The 16,867-nt window shown below is 43.7% G+C and overlaps 1 protein-coding gene across 1 annotated transcript in view; it reads left to right on the top strand.

Annotated features, from left to right (window-relative positions):
* The window catches only part of KCNK1 (potassium two pore domain channel subfamily K member 1), a 41,887-nt gene extending 25,410 nt beyond the window's left edge, over positions 1-16,477 (top strand). Inside the window, exons 2-3 of the mRNA XM_072823043.1 lie at positions 12,197-12,592; positions 15,517-16,477. Coding sequence (XP_072679144.1) covers positions 12,197-12,592; positions 15,517-15,776 — 656 coding nt within the window. The 3' untranslated portion in view covers positions 15,777-16,477. The remainder of the gene's footprint in view (positions 1-12,196; positions 12,593-15,516) is intronic.
* Positions 16,478-16,867: the final 390 nt, after the last annotated feature.

Raw genomic sequence — 16,867 nt, 5'->3', positions numbered from 1 at the left:
CACCACCAATTATGCTCAGTGTAGAATATTTAGAGTGTGCAGGGAAAGTACAAGGCAAAATCACGTGTGATGCCACAGAACTAAAAGAGCATGTTGCATTTTACTTTTCTTTACAATAAAACTGTCACCCATCTCAGGGGGCTCTATTGTGCTCCTCAAGCAGGTACCCTCCTGATTCACAGTCAACAAATATGTAGGACGTGCACCTTACTGGCAAAGCAGCTCTTCCAGGCACTTAGGCATACAGCAGTAAACGAGACGAACAAGACCCTGGTCTCCATCGTGGTTGGGGAGGCAGTCAGCACATACCCGAGTAAGATGATGTTTGGTGCCACAGGAAACTGCAACAGGATAATGGGTTTCAGTGACCGAGGAATGGAGTTACTTTAGAGAGGGTGACCTGGGAGCCTTCTCTTGACTTAGTGATGCTGAGTCTGAGACCAGAATGAAGAGGAGGTACCAGCCCTGGAAGACCAAGGGAACAGCACGTGCAAAGGCTCTAGGGTTAGGACTCGGACTTTATGAAGAATAGACACAAGGCTGGTGTATGCATAGGGTGGTTGGTGTGTGAGGGAAATAGCAGTGGGAAAATTTGGTCACAGAATTAGTCAGGATCCCAGCTGCTTCACTGGCAAACATAAATGGTCTTGTCAAAGCCCTTGCCTGGGTGCAGTTTCAACATTGGTTGAAATTTAGGGCTAAAACGACCCTATAGCAGACAAAGCTGCTTGGTGGAGGGCCAGGTGAGCGTCGTGAGGCCCCTTGGGAGGAGGGTGTCCGTGCCCAGGTGGATGGGAGAGTTTCTGCCCTGCACAGCACCCCCCATCCTCCCTACTTCGCCCCCCCCCCCCAGTGATCCCATTCAGGGCCGATAAACACAAGTGCCCCGATGCCAAATGGGGAGGGCCCCTTTGCCTTTTCGGTGTTGGTTATCGGTTCTCCATTTCGCTCTGGCACCATGCTCTCAAGGAATCCTTGTGCACCGTGGTAGCTTCATAGGATGATGAAAGTCCAGCTCAGCATATGTGTGGGGAGCTGTGTTGTTGCTGATTGCAGTTCCTACAGCCTTTAGAAAATAGCATTTTCTGGATCACTGCATATCGATGGCAGGTTGCTAAGCCCAGGAGGTGCTTCCTGGGCTGCACCCCTCCAGCCTGGCAGGTGGACCTGGGCTCCTTTAGGAATTCTGTCCCACATACAGGAGCAGGTGGCTCATTTGCTTTAAACCCCTGGAAAAGCTGTGAGGAAACCCGAGACTGTCTCCAGTGCTTGTGGGTACAGTACAAGGCCCATGGCTCAGGAGTGTGTGCCGTTAAAGAACAACCTGAGGTTTCAGCTCCTCTAGCTAAGGAGATTATAGGATTGTTATGGGTTTGAATGGCATTAAATTAAGAAATCAGATTTGGCTGTGCCAGACCTAAGTGCCACACCTTCTTTCTATTTCTAGTACTGTCTGTAAGTAAGAATTAGGATTTTAAGGAGTAAAGAAAGTCCTGAACTTCCTCAGAGGTTGTCTAGATGAAAAGTTGCTCTTACATCCACATTTCAAAGCCTCAACTTTTTTTTTTATTATAGGTGATTACGAAATATATACAAAATTAGAGAACTATATAATGAGTACTCCACATACCCACAGGCCAGCTGTCCACACCCAGTTTTGCCATCCTGTATCATCCGTCCCACATACCTCCCCCTCCTTCTTTTTATTTTTTCCTGGTGTATTGGGAAATTTCTGCAAGATGGTGCTGGGGTGACATGGCCCCCAGGTCTCAGCGGCTTACAGTAACAAGGGTCCGTGTCCTTGGTGGGTACAGGCGGCCCTGCCCCCCACATTCCTTACTCTGGGGCCAAGGCAGAAAGGTGAGGCTCTACCTGTGGAAATCTGTGAAGAGAAAATGGGGATTTTGAGTTGCTGCCCGGGCATTTGATAGTAGGACCACCCTGCTTGTACCCAGAGTCTGGACATTTAAGTAAGAACCTGAGCTGAGAACTCCTACCCCATGTTCCCACTTTGCTTTTCCTGGGGCACCTTTTAAAGTAACCACTTAGAGGAACACCTGGGTGGCTCTTGATTTCAACTCAGGTCATGATGTCAGAGTTGTGAGATCAAGCCCCGCATCAGTCTCTATGCTGGGCATGGAGCCTGCTTGAGAGTCTCTCTCCCTCTGCCCCACCCCTCGCTCCCCAAATAAATACATAAACACATAAATAAAAAGATAAAGTAACCAGTTTGAGTCAAGCCCATGAACAAAATGAAAAGTTAGGGACCTCTTCCCCAACCACTTTATAAGTAATAGGTGTTTGCTACCCTGCTCTCTATCACTTGCTCCCTCAAGAGCTAGGATGAAGGACTGTCCTTCCTCTGGCTTAGTCCCCCTGTCTGTTTCTGGGATCTATAAGTAATAAATCTGTGACTTTTCTGTAAATGTATGAAAACTGCTCCTTTCAATCAAAACCACCCTGTGGTTTTTCACTTTCCCAAGTAGGAGCTTGGATGCTGGGGGAGCCACCTGCTGACCCTGAATGGGTGGCTTGTGCCACCTCAGCCAGCAAATCATAATCTGTATATTCTTTTTTTTTTAAAGATTTTATTTATTTATTCATGAGAGACACCCAGAGAGAGGCAGAGACATGGAGAAGCAGGCTCCATGCAGGGAGCCTGATTCGGGACTCGATCCCGGAATCGGGATCACACCCTGAGCCAAAGGCAGATGCTCAACCGCTGAGCCACCCAGGCATCCCTAATCTGTATATTATTTATTTAACACACCAACTACAGGCCTCCAAGCACAAAGACCCCACTCATGGTTGTTTCTGAAGGAGATCCTTACCCCTTGGGGTAAGGGTTGGGCCATTACCCAGAGCAGCAAGATCCCCTAGAAGGAAAGGTCTGTCACTTGTCAGACACTTAGAATGAAGAAAGTGTTGTTTTTTAGCACCTAGAGAATACAATTAGCACTCTTGTTGATGAATCTGTACTGCAGGGACAGGGGGTAGCAGGTGAAGTTCCTAATTAGGAATAGTGGAGCAAAAGTTATCATTTGAAAGTAATTAGACATCTCCGTTCCCAAGTCTGTCTCAGCAAGTACCTAAATAGCTAGACCGGGGAGTCCATTAATTAGCATAAAGAATACTAGGGGTGTTTTTCATGGGTAAGATTGGTGGTGAAGTTATGTAGATTGACTAGAGATGTTGTTCATCTACTCTTACATGAAGTGAGTATAAAATCTTTGTGCACCCAGCCAACAGGGATCCCTCATAATGGTATTTAAGGCGTAGGACTCTGTCCTGTTCTGTGCTCTGCCACTCAAGGAAGGACCTGAGGATTTTGTCACCTGATTTGATCAGAAGGTAGTTGAATCTAGCTTCAAGAATAGTGTTGTTCAAGAAAAGTGACTCTGGCAAACCACTTGTTCAAGGACCTAAGAGAGTTCAAAGTGCCCTGAGTTTACAACTATTTCGTGCCTCTTTTTGTTGTAATGTGGCACACCTGGTAGAGGAGTTTTGTAGAAGGGACCTGAAGTTTCCACTACCTTTGGTCATTGGAATCTACTGGTATCTCCTCATGAAAAGGTGACTGTGGTGAATGGTCACCATATTGGGTCAGTTTACAATGGAGGGAATGAGAACCTGAGGTGGAGTCTTTGGATGTTTCTGGGGGGGGGGGGTTATTACTAGCCTCCCAAATTGCAGAGCAGCCACAAAGTTCCTATGCCAGATTGTTTCCTGAGTGGCGGTGGTAGGTCTTCAGTCATTATCAGGGACTGCTTCAAGCATCAGTGTGGAAGAAGAGGTTTTGAAGGATGTTAGGAGAATTTTTTTTAAAAGAATTTATTTACTTATTTATGAGAGACACAGAGAGAGGCAGAGACATAGACAGAGGGAGAAGCAGGCTCTATGCAGGGAACCTAATATGGGACTCGATCCCAGGACTCTGGGATCACACCCTGAGCCAAAGGCAGACTGATGCTCAACCACTGAGCCACCCAGGTGTCCCTGTTAGGAGAATTCAAATGTGTACAGAGAACAGAGATGAGAGTACAGACAACTTCTAACTAGTGTGCCTAGGAACATTATGGCCCCATCTGAAAAAGCATACATATTGTCGAGATGATTCCATTAGTTATTTATTTTCAGCATCAAAAGAGGAGTTTACCTTCGTTGGACTTTGTACATGCAGGCACCTGTGCTAATTGCTTTATGTGGATAATTTTATGTAATCCTCATAACCCCTCCATGAGGGTAGGATGTATTACTCATATTTGACAAATGAGGAAATGAAGTCATAAAGTTTCTGAGGGCCTCACAGCTAGTAAGAAGCAGAGCCAGGATTCAGTTTTAGAAATCCGATTCCTCAGCCTGTTCCTCTAAGCCCCACTTAGCTTACAAGCGTAGTATTGCAAAGGGCTTTTTTTGTTTGCATCTTCCTCTCCATGTTCTCAGAGTTCAAGAGCCTTAAAGGCTTTACAGTCTGATGGAAAGGAAAGGGAAAATGTTTACTTTATTTCAGGAACCTGGGACGCCTGGGTGGCTCAGTGGTTGAATGTCTGCCTTCAACTCAGGTCTTGATCCCAGGGTCCTGGGATTGAGTCCTGCATCAGGTTCCCTGCATGGAGCCTGCTTCTCCCTTTGCCTATGTGTCTGCCTCTCTCTGTGTGTCCCTCATGAATAAATAAATTCTATTTCAGGAACCTCTCCCTTTAAAGGTGTAGAGATTTTCCCATTCCACCCAGAGCTTCTAGAACCCTTGGGACATCACTGTTTTGAGACTCTATAATGGGAGTAGTGGAAATGTGGTTTGATTCAGCAGGTGTCTAGGTACCCCTCCCTTTACACCATGTGAGAGTTTGGGACCACTTTGGCTTCTTCTAGTCTGGAGTTAAGCTTTGGGCCAGGCAAGATCCATATTGATTATGTGCAGGGGTAGGAAGTAGAAACTTAGCATCAAGTAAATGGTGTATCTTCTCTCTCCTTGTCATGCAGCATCTTTTCTATTACCTTTTGAGTCCATCTTCCACTGGGCAAGGTGCCCAACTGTTCCCAAGGGAAAAGAAATTGAAATCCTGAGTTGTCTGCACAGCATCCATGCTGAGGGAGAAATGCCTACAGCATGAATTTTAAAACCCTGTTCTAAAAGTGCATCACTGGGAAGCCTTTCCAATATAGTAACTTTTAAACCTCATAGTAGTCATGGCTGCAGGATCATTATGTCAAACCCAAAGGCAAACCTGAGGGAAGTGGCAGGTAGAGGAAATATTTGCTTTAGTTAATAGATCAGGAAGCCTCATCTAAAAATTGAGGCCTTAGGAAAAACTAGACCCATTGTTCTGTTCTTTTCTTTAGCCTCACTTTGTTGTCCTGCTGCCAAAATTCCTAAGAAATGGTCAGGAATGAGTGAGGAGAAAATAAAAATGAATAAAAAACACAGGAATATGTGAGTCTTCAGCTGTGCCATTTTCTGCAGTGCTCAGACTTTGAGTCAGTTTTAACTATTTTTTTTAAAGATTTTATTTATTTATTCATGAGACACAGAGAGAGAGGCAGAGACACAGGCAGAGGGAGAAGCAGGCTCCATTCAGGGAGCCCGATGTAGGACTCAATCCCAGGACCCCGGGATCATGACCCGAGCCAGAGGCAGACACTTAACCACTGAGCCACCCAGGTGCCCACTCTTCCTTCAAGTGTTCCAGCAATGGAAGGATGATGGGTCTGTGTGTGACAGGCAGGCAGGTGGGAGCATGGGCATGAGCAGGTATGCTGAGCCGTCTACTAGGGGTGCAGAGGGGATGCCGTGCCGTCAAGGGCATGCATGTCAAGCAGTAGCTGGTAATGGGAATGCCGGGGCACATCCATGGCAGTGCCTTCTCTGCAACAGGTGATCATGCCTGTCAGAGATTATGTGGGTTGCATTCACTGTGAGGATGTATAAGCCCCGACTCCTATTCTCCTGGAATTGGGGTCAGGTAGATTAGAGAGGATTTCACTTAGGTGAGATCAAAAGTGGAAAGAAATCTTCGAAGGAACCCCAAGGCTAAGGCAATAGTGAATCAGAAAACTAGAATTCTCAAATCCAGTGGAGGATGAGGATGGGGAAGAGTGAGTGCTCTGCCCCGGTAGCCTGGCTCTGGCCTGGGGCCACTGGGGAGTTTCTGCAAGCCCAGGCGTGGGGTAGCCAAGCCCTGCGGTCATTGTGCTGGATCTCATCTGTCTCAGAGGATTCCTTTCTTTGGAAATATCCAGGATTTCTCCAGTTATTTCCCATGGAATTGGGTAATTGCCCACAGCTCCCTTTCTATTTTTCCCTTATTTCTCCTCACCACAGCCCTAGGGCCAGATTGAAAATATTGGGAAACACATGGTTCAGATCTGCCTCCTTCACATGCTTGCTGTTAGAACTTTGGTAAACTAATTACATCGTCTCCTTTTCTGTAAAAGAGGGACTGGCATGCTTATCTCAGAGGGTTGGTATGAAGAAGAAAGGAGATGGTGCTTATGCACACCTGGCACACTGCCTGGGGCATTGCACACCAAGCACCTTCCTTTTCTCTCGGGAACACTCTTCCCAGGTCTGCAGGAAAGACCAGAGTTAACAAGTAACAAGTGTGGGGAGAATGTAAAGGTTCTAGGAGTCCAGAGTATAGAAGGGACCACATTCTGTGACTTTTTTTGAAATGCTGTCCGGCACGTCTCCCTGTGCCTGTACCCAGGTCACTGGATTCTTCCTGGTGTGGTTATATGCCTGTCCAGACTGGGCTCCTGCTTTGCTCTCCTGTATCACGTCTTTTTTATTTTGATGCTTTGACCTCTTGCAGCCTTGCTGATGCTGAAGGAACCACCCTTCCCAGGGTTAGCCAGTCCTAGATAATGAAGGGCTTACCTGTGAGCACACCTTTCATATACAACCCAGCCAATCCAGAGCCCACACCCCCAAGCACTGCTTTCTCGGACTCTCAGCCTCTGCCCTGCTGCTGCCCTGGTGACCCCCAAGGCCAGATGCTAGATGACGAGGGACAACTGCTGTGCCCAAAATCCACTGAAATTTTTCAACCCAGTTTGTGTTCCCGGTTTTGCCTGTTCCTTCCTGTGGAAACCACAAGAAATGTGACTGCTCAGAATTCTGGGAAAGCTGTACTAAAAATATGACATAATTTGGTTATAACCTCATATCGGGTAGTGGGTCATGTGCAACCTTTTCCTGCCTCCAGTAACCTAATAAAGACCTTAAATAACAGTGCTCAATAGATGGTACAATGGAAAAAGCTGGAGTTTGGGAAGGTAGAGATGATTAGCTATCTTTTTCCGTAGGGAAAAAATGCCCTTGACCAACTATTCCCTGTGCTGTACTACTGTAACCTATAGTATCTTCCTGTGCGTGTTACCAGATTATCACTGAAAGACATGATTGGCCCTGTTAGTACCTTGACAGAGTTAGGCTTGCACAGGAGGACAAGGCAGATCGGAAAGCCAGGCTGTCACCCTGGTGCTTGCTTGCCTGCTCATCAGGAACGGCAGAAGGGAGAATAGTTTGAAAAAGTTATTCAGCACACTCCCTTCTCTCCTAATTTCAGTTTTATGAAGCAGGGCTTCACAGGTGATCTTGGCTTACAAGAATCACTAGAGGCTAGTGTGAGAGAAGACATTGCAGGGATATATGTCTTTTAAAAAAGACGGAGGGGGAGCCTGGGTAGCAAGTCAATTAAGCATCTGACTCTTGGTTTGGTTCAGCTTGTGATCCTAGGGTGGTGAGATCGAGCCCTGCATCAGGCTCCACACTCAGCCTGGAGTCTGCTTGGGTCTCTCTCTCTCCCTCCCTCCCTCCCTCCCTCTCTCCCTCCCTCTTCTCCTCCTGTTCATGTTGTCTCTTTCTCTTTCTAAAATAAATAAGTAAATCTTTAAAAACAACTTAAAAAGATGGAAAAAGAGTTCTAAAAATATGAAAAAATAAAAAAGAATCATAATCTGAAATCTAGAGCTAAAAAGTGGTTATTCAAAAAATCTTAAAACTAAATAGGAAAACAGTGCTAGGGAAGATGCACCGTGAGCAAGAGGAGGCTTCTTTTTTGGTTGTTTTGAGCTCACCTTCATCCTTTCCAGAACCAGAGTGATGGATGTGTGGCAGGCGCTCCTTGCCAAAGTTAACACTTCTGATTGTTCTTTTACAGTACTGCTGTTTTGGGGTGAAACTCTCATTGCAAAAAGTGCAAGGTGCTCCCATGTATGACATCCAGGCCATTTGCTGGGATCTCCTAGTTTTTAAATGCAGGGTGTTAATATGGGCCATCTGTCAGAATGGCCACTTTCAGTTTTTGCCAATATTTCTATTCAGCCTCTTTAGACTCCCCTTGAGTCTTTGCTCCATTGTAAATAACTTCTATAATAAGCAAAATAAGAGAAGCTGTACGTTCCCCATCCTCTAGTTGATCCGGATGGAGGGGATGAACAGAGTTTATCCCATGTGTGAGTCTTTGAAAAGTATTGCTGTAAAACAAGGAGCTATGAAGACTTGTTGCAGGGTGTCTATAGAAGCTGATCACACACTGAAGCTGTGAAAAAAATTTATTCCAAGCAAATGATAAGATTCAAGTAGCAAAGTCAATGTGACCGGAAGCCTATTCATTGCCAATCAGTGAATTTCTGGCCCTCCCAGATTTGAAGTCACAACCCCAGCATTCTTGCTCTCTGTGGATTGGATAGCACCATGGATGGGAGCCCTGGAGAGCTTCATAGCAGAGGACATGATTTTCCCATCAGGGGCTCATGGCCTAATGGGAAAGAGATAACAAATAAGTGAAAGCTCAGGATTGCAGATTAAGGTCTGTTTTATTTTATTTTATTTTTAAAGATTTTATTTATTTATTCATGAAAGACACACACAAAGAGAGAGAGAGGCAGAGACACAGGCAGAGGGAGAAGCAGGCTCCATGCAGGGAGCCTGACGTGGGCCTTGATCCCGGGTCTCCAGGATCATGCCCTGGGCCGAAGGTGGTGCTAAACCGCTGAGCCACCCAGGCTGCCCAAAAGTCTGTTTTATAGGAGAGGAAACACTGTAATTTATTTCAGTATCTCTACTGGTGTTGATTTCAGAGATTGAGATTCTTTTATAGATGGTTTTTAAGCAGGCATCAAGCTAACTTAATTCAAAGTGTATATGCTGTACTCTATCATACTAAATAATGTAAATAAATGACGATATTTATTATATGTGCAAAGTCACAGTAAGAGGACACAATAAGCAGTAGGCTACCCCTCTCTCAAAAACATCTGATACATGGGAGGAAGTTGCCTGTGGGTGACTTGCTCTAATGATCTGAAGAGGAGCCCACAAAGGTTCCCTGTCTTGGACTTCAAGAGGGCTTAAATACCAGAAAAACAAGAAGGCCCAGATCCACCATGGCATAGCCCCAGACTAGATGTTAGCTAGCACAGCGTCGGGACTGTTGCTGTCAGAGCCAACTGGGAAGCAGTATTTCTTATTTCCGAGGACACTATCCTTAGTACAACCCCCCACCCCTATTATACCTATGCTCTTACAATGTCCCAAAATTGTATGAATAGCCTTAGAAAAATGAATGAACACCAAATATGTAAGAAATGAAAGAACACCAAATATGTAAGGCTTATTACTATTTTGCTACATTCTTCATGTTTTGTAATGGATTTTAATATAAGATTTTAAAATATGAGCTTTTCTTGGTGATTTATCTAGGGGTTCAGTTGACTGAACTTGAGTAAATTATTCACCACTTCATTAAAATTCAATATCACTGAAAGTTTCCATCTGATGCATTAAGGGCTATCTGCAAAAGAATTGCTGTGCACTCTGCATAGAGGGTAGTATTCCCAATAAGGCCTGCACCGAAAGTACGGTCAATACCAAAGGAGTGTAAATTTAACACTTTACATTAGCAGAAATTATTTATGTAACATCAGGAGAAGAAACAGGCTTTCAGTGAATAATCTACACGTTGGTGATTTTAAATCTCTTAGTGGGAACATATTACTGGCATAAAAATGCATTACTGCAGGGGGAGGTTTAGAGTCTTGTAATGATTATTTTCATTGCTCAGAGATAACATTTTAGTCAATGGAAAGTCAGTTTACATTCTAATGGAAAGAGCTGTTGTCATTTGATAGTAGAAGTTAATCCTAAAATATTTTAAAATTAGATGGTTATTTACTTTTTTTCCTACTAGAACTGAAATCGTGTGATTTATTGGAACAGATGGTACAGAAGAGGTGGGCCGCAGGAAATTGGTGTGTTCTACTTTTAGAAAAGATAATTTATAAAAATACTACCAAAAACCATAATAAAGGGATAGACTTACAGGCTTTTGCGGAGTCCATCTGATTCCTCCCATCCTACATCTTCTCTCCAAAATTCCTGCCATGGTGGAAGTCACCCTTGGCACCTCCGCCTGAGCTCTCTCAGACTTTCACACAGGCACAGAACCAAAACTGTGGTCATTTCCCAGTGGCTTTTTTATGGTTGAGTGAAATGTCCTTTCCAGAGATCTCTGGCCACAAGAACATCTCTCCTGAGGCCTCGCTTCTCCTCTGGCTGGGATTGGCCCCGATCTCCTGTGAGGTGGCTGCTTTACTCAGGCTTCACCAGCAACAGTGGACTCTCTCTTGCTTCCTTCTGTGGCGGGAACATCATTCACCATCCCCATCATTCCTGTTCTCCAGATGCTCTGACTTGCCCACTTCCCCCTTAGCCGTGCCCAGAGCCCAACATGGCACACCAAGAGCAGCAGGGGTGTGCGAGGGCCCCATGGATTTAGGCACTTGATGCTCAGAACAACTGTTCGTAACTCTTTTGAGAATCCAAGATTCCGGAATCTTGCACGTGTGGATGTACATGCTGCAAACAATTTCTGTAAATTTCTGGGACTCCCCATACCTCGTTCATGACCCGAGTGCCCCTGGGCTGGCTGATCGCCGCCTGACTGTCGTATTGATGCTGTGCGTGGGGATCACAAGGAAGCTTTCATTGACCACCTGGCCCTGGGCCCTACCCCAGTAACTGCCATCAAGCTGAGAGTCTGGGGGTCTGGAGCAGAAGGATTGTCAGAGTTGTTTATTTTTCAGGAAGATATGTAGGAGAAATCGGGTTTTGAAATCATCATCACATATGTGAGGCTTCTTCAGGATCTAGTTTCACCAAAAAAAAAAAAAAGCATTTTGTTGGCTTTTTCCTGAACTGACTTGTTCAAACGGAGGATGAAGTCAAGTCCTCCTGAAATTTTAAAAACAGTACGTGGACGTGAAGTTTTAAAAACAGTATGTGGAGCCTCTGCCGGCTGGCTTCCCTCTTACCAGCATTTGTTGGATAGTCTGTTGAATGGCTTAATTGGGGAAGGACTCGAACCTCATGGAAAGTCGATAAACATGTTTTGACCATGGCCCTAATGTCTTTTTTTTAATGTGCGGCATCTTAGAGCCTTTGGAAATAATAAGGGGGGAAGAGTTATAGTTTCTCAATATGCCATTTAGCCAGGTAGCCAAGCACAATATTTTTAAAAGAAATGCTCACTCCTGAGACTTGGTATGCCTTAACCTTCATGTTCTTTTGCCATGTCTGTATCTTCCTGGAGTCTCCTTCGCGTGCCCACAGTTCAGCCATCCCTCTTAGAACATGCTATGAGTAGTTTGTTTTGGACTCAAGTGTAGACTGATGTCTGGGTACTAACGAGGATCCCCAGGGTGGGGGGAATGAGGGTGGGGTACATCAGCCTAGGGAAGTAGGTGCCCTCTGATGGGTTTGCCCTGCTGGCCTCAGACAATGGGTGCCAGCCCCTTGGCACCCAGAGCTTCTATTTCAGCCTGACAGTGAATTCAAAACCAGGCCTGGGTGTGGTGGGAAGAGCTAATTAGATTTCATCAAGGGCAATGACATCCTCTGTTGAATTATTGCAGTAAATACTCTTTAAAAATTATTTATTTGAGACAGAGAGAGAGCGTGCGCATGCACAAACCAGTGGGGAGGGGCGGGAGAGGGAGAAGCAGACTCCCCCCTGAGCACGGAGCCCAAAGTGGAGCTCCATCCCAGGACCCTGAGATCACGATCTGAGCTGAAGGCAGATGTTTAACCGGCTGAGCCACCCAGGTACTTGCAGTAAATATTCTGATCGAGCCTTTAAAGTATCAGACCCGAGGTATGACTGCCCTCCTCTTACTCTTCACCTCCTCCATGCAGGTTATGGCCACACCGTGCCCTTGTCAGATGGAGGTAAGGCCTTCTGCATCATCTACTCGGTCATCGGGATTCCATTCACCCTCCTATTCCTGACAGCAGTGGTCCAGCGTGTCACCATCCACGTCACCCGCAGGCCTGTCCTCTACTTCCACGTGCGCTGGGGCTTCTCCAAACAGATGGTGGCCATCGTCCATGCCGTTCTCCTTGGGTTTGTCACTGTGTCCTGCTTCTTCTTCATCCCAGCCGCTGTGTTCTCCATCCTGGAGGATGACTGGAACTTCCTCGAGTCATTTTATTTTTGTTTTATTTCCCTGAGCACCATTGGCCTAGGGGATTACGTTCCTGGAGAAGGCTACAATCAAAAATTCAGAGAGCTCTATAAGATTGGGATCACATGTGAGTATCCAGACCCCACCCCCTTGGCTTGCTTTACTGTTCACACCCCACCTTACCTACCAATGAATAGTCATTCATTAAAGCCCTGATCACCTTTTCACTGATAGATTTTCAAGCTCCTTAATGCAAAAATCTTATTTTTTCAGGCACCTTAAAACTGCTGATCAATTTCTTACTAATAACGAATAACATAACTGATCAATTTCTTACTAATAACATAGGAAGCATTATAAATTACAGTGTAAAAATGTACCACATAGAATATTACTGAATCACTAACTTTTAATTTTTAAAAAGTTGCTGTTTTTATTAAATATTTTAAGTTCCAGAAAACTAGGGCTAGAATTTAGCCTGTTGCTATCGATTATGTTCTTTAATATGCCAGGAAAATCTTAAAAGAGTTGCTGATCTCATTGGTTCATCTGGTTCTTTTTCAAAGAAGTTAGAATATATGTGAACCATTTTCAGAGTTTTGTATGTGAAGTTAGGCATTCAGATTCAGATGGCCAGTGGTTTATAATTTTTAACATGTTTTTAAAATTCAAAAAGATGTGGGGAACTTAGAAATCTGTTTTCAAGAGACTCTTAGTTTTGGTGTGCCCTTTCTTTTGTATCATAATAAGTATACAGTATTCATTTCTGTCATCTCAAGAATTATTCAAAACTCGGCTCATGTCACGTCTCCTCGCAGATCATAGTAGATACTCAGGCAGTCAGATGCGTGTCCTAGCCCTTCTTGTAGTTTTAACCTGATAACATGATTAGTTGAATTGTGTATATGTCAACATTTTCATTAAACCTGGGGCTTACCGAGGTCAGAGACTTCAGTTGTAAACCCCAATGCTTTGAACAGTGCCTCACAACCATACACATTCCATAAATGTTGACCAAAGAGTTACAAGCAAGAGTTCATATTTCCTTCAGTTACCATAATTATTTTTAATGTCCACATAATATTTCAGCAGTGGCTATATTGTAATCGAACAACGCCTCTACTGACTGTTTAGATTGCTTCCAAGCTGGGAGCGTTATAAACAACACTATAGTAAATCTTTGTATATGTTTATACTTTTTCTACTTGGATATCTTTCCAAGAAGTAGGATTGCTGGCCAAAGTGAATATACCTTTCTTGTGACGCACAGAACATACTGACCTGGTGCTTTCCAAATGGCATTACAAGCTTAAATGATCTGAGCATAATGGTTTCAACCTTCATGGGGTAGCGTGGGCCAGTAGAATTAGGGGCATTCTGTTGCAAATTTGGTAGCTCCAATAAACATTATCTTAATTTTTTTTCATCTGTTAGGTAAACTATTACCTCCTCTTTTTAATTTAGTTTTTTTAGAACTTAGAGAAGTTGAATGTTTCTGTGATTGTATTTGCTAGCTCTACTTCCCTCTTGTGTTCACTGTCTTCTCAAATTCTGCCCAACTGTTGAACTCCCTCAATTTTTTCAATAATGCTAAAGCCTTGAAGATGATCTTAGCACTTGTTACATATGAACCAGGTTTTCTTAGGTGGCCATGTACCATACATGCTGAGCGGAGCAAATATTTCAAAGATATATTAAGTTGTGCATAGGATAAAATCCCACAGCTTTTGCCTGAAACCCCATGGGTATTTTTGTCAGCACTCAAGGGCTTGACTAAACACTGGATGAAGGAAAAGAAGGGGAATTGTCAACTAGTCCAACAATGTCATTGCTATTTCTTTTTTTTTTTTTTATGGATTGATTGATTTTAGAGCGAGAGAGTGCACACAGACATGCACACAGCAGGGAGGGGCAGAGGGAGAGGGAGAGGGAGAGGGAGAGAAAGAATCCCAAGTAGACTCCCCACTGAGCACAGAGCTGACATGGAGCTGGATCTCACCACCCTGAGATCATGACCTGAGCTGAAATCAAGAGTTGGTTGCTTGACCAACTGAGGCACCCAGGCACCCCTGTCATCGCTCTTTCTACGGTATACCATGTTAACATCAAAACATAATAGCCAAATTCTACAGATGCTAGAATGGTGTTTCTCTGTATTCTTGAGATAATCAGCCCCCTCGTTCCTATTATGCTACTCCTTCTAGCTGGTTCATTTATTTCCTGAAAATCCTCTGCAAACATCTTACCACTGGGCCATGAAATTGGGATTTTGTTATTTTTAATTTTCATTTTCACTTCCCTGTTCCCTTCCATGATGAATTTTTATTTCCCAGGAACTGATTTTAAATGTGTTGGAACTGCCTTAAAATCACCACTGTCCCATCACCAAATTCAGGGAATAGGCGTGTAACCTGAATCAACAGGTTATCTTTTATTTTGGTGTAAGAAGCTGATAGAGTTAATCAGTGAGTGGTCCACATGCCCCCAAAATGACTGTCCCATCATGGACGCTCAGTGTGCAGTTAGATCCTGGTCAAGGGCGAATCCCTACACAAAGGCCTGATCCATGTTGGCATTGATTCTTAGAGGGGTTTTCATCTAAACTATAATTCCTACTGCTGTCCTTCTTACTCCCTGGTGGAAATACTGACAAAAGTATTGAGTCCTGAATAAGGTGGCAAGCTCTGTGCTGAGCCTTCAATCAAAAACTCTAGGGACGTGTCACTGGGATTTTGGGAGCCATTGATGATGAAGCAGAGGTGAAGAGCCCTCTCCCTGCAGGTCTCCCTTTGGGGCAGGTGAGTGCAGGATGGCATTCTCTTTAATGATGCCATGTCAGCCCCAGCTTATTGTTTTCTCAGAAATTACTCCCTGATTCTGAATAATCAAAGTTTGTAGAAAGTTAAGTCATTCTTCATTTTTCTCTGGGTAATCCCTCTTGGAGCCACGGACCTCAGAACATCCCTAGAAATTCAAAAAGTGGCACACTCTTGTGTCGCTGCTTGAGTCATCCATGACTTGATCCCACTGACATGCTTTTCTCTCACTCAGGTTACCTGCTACTTGGCCTCATTGCCATGTTGGTAGTTCTAGAAACCTTCTGTGAACTCCACGAGCTGAAAAAATTCAGAAAAATGTTCTATGTGAAGAAGGACAAGGATGAAGACCGAGTACACATCATAGAACACGACCAGTTGTCCTTCTCATCCATCGCAGACCAGGCAGGGGGCCCCAAGGAGGATCGGAAGCAGAACGAGCCTTTCGTGAGCCTGCAGTCTTCTGCCCACCCTGATGGCTCGGCGGGCAACTGATGGCTTTGTGGCATTGTCCCCAGAGCACCAGGGTCAGGGCCAGGAGAAAAAGCCTTTGTCTTGTTTATTTGAATGAGCATTGTAGAAGCCAAGATGATCTTTTAACAGATATCTACTGTTTGAAATATTTACAAACACACACACACACACACACACACAACAAAGTCATGAAACAAAGGAAGCTTTTACTCTGGAGGACTGTCTCCTGAGGAAATAGGATATGTACCTATAATTGTACCTATAATTCATATGTGACAAAATTACCTAGACTTTACAAAGAGGTAAAGAATACTTGAAGAAGTGTGCTGCTGTGGATAGAAGCAGATTTTATACTTTTGATTGGGGACTTTGGGATTTAAATCATTTTAGCTGATGGCTAAATAGTAACATTTATATTTAAGAACAAAAAAAAGAGAGAAGCATAGAGATGTGTTTTATAAATAAGTTTATGTGTACCGGTTTGCATGTGCCCATCCCAAATCATTATTTTTGTAGAATCTAACTTAAACCTACTATTTATAATGAATAGGCAACCATTAACTGTGTACATACAAGTATAAATATGTTTATATCTTGTACATATGGTTTAGTCACCAGATCCCAGCATACTTCTTAACCCAAGATTGTAGATGTTTTTTCCTTTTGATTTCTCTTTGTACTAAAGAATCGAGAGTTGCTACAATAAAATAAGAGAAACAATACATTTAGGAGTGAGTTACTATAGTATTCTGCTACAATAAATGTTTCTACCCCTTGTAATAGTATGATATCAAGTGTCTAAAATATTTGTAAGTATTTCTCTGGAAGAGAACAGCTAATGACTAATATGATTTGTAAAAGAAGTTATTTTGTTTTGAAAGTGCGCTGTGATTTGTAGTCACCTGGTACTAAAGCCCAGAACACGAATAGAGAAGCCCCAAATGAACAGATTCTGTTAAATTAATCAGAGAGCTTTTAAATTTACAAGATGAAATCAATAAAAATCATAGCTGGTTGCAATCCTATGCTTTAATATATCAAGACAAGCTTTCCTCCATGTAGGTAATATATATATACTCCTTTATAGGAGCCACTAAGGCAACATTTAACTG

Source organism: Canis lupus, chromosome 4 (assembly GCF_048164855.1).
Source record: "Canis lupus baileyi chromosome 4, mCanLup2.hap1, whole genome shotgun sequence".
Taxonomy (NCBI): Eukaryota; Metazoa; Chordata; class Mammalia; order Carnivora; family Canidae; genus Canis; species Canis lupus.
Note: the sequence above shows the minus strand (reverse complement) of the source record. Positions and strands in the feature narration are given on the sequence as shown.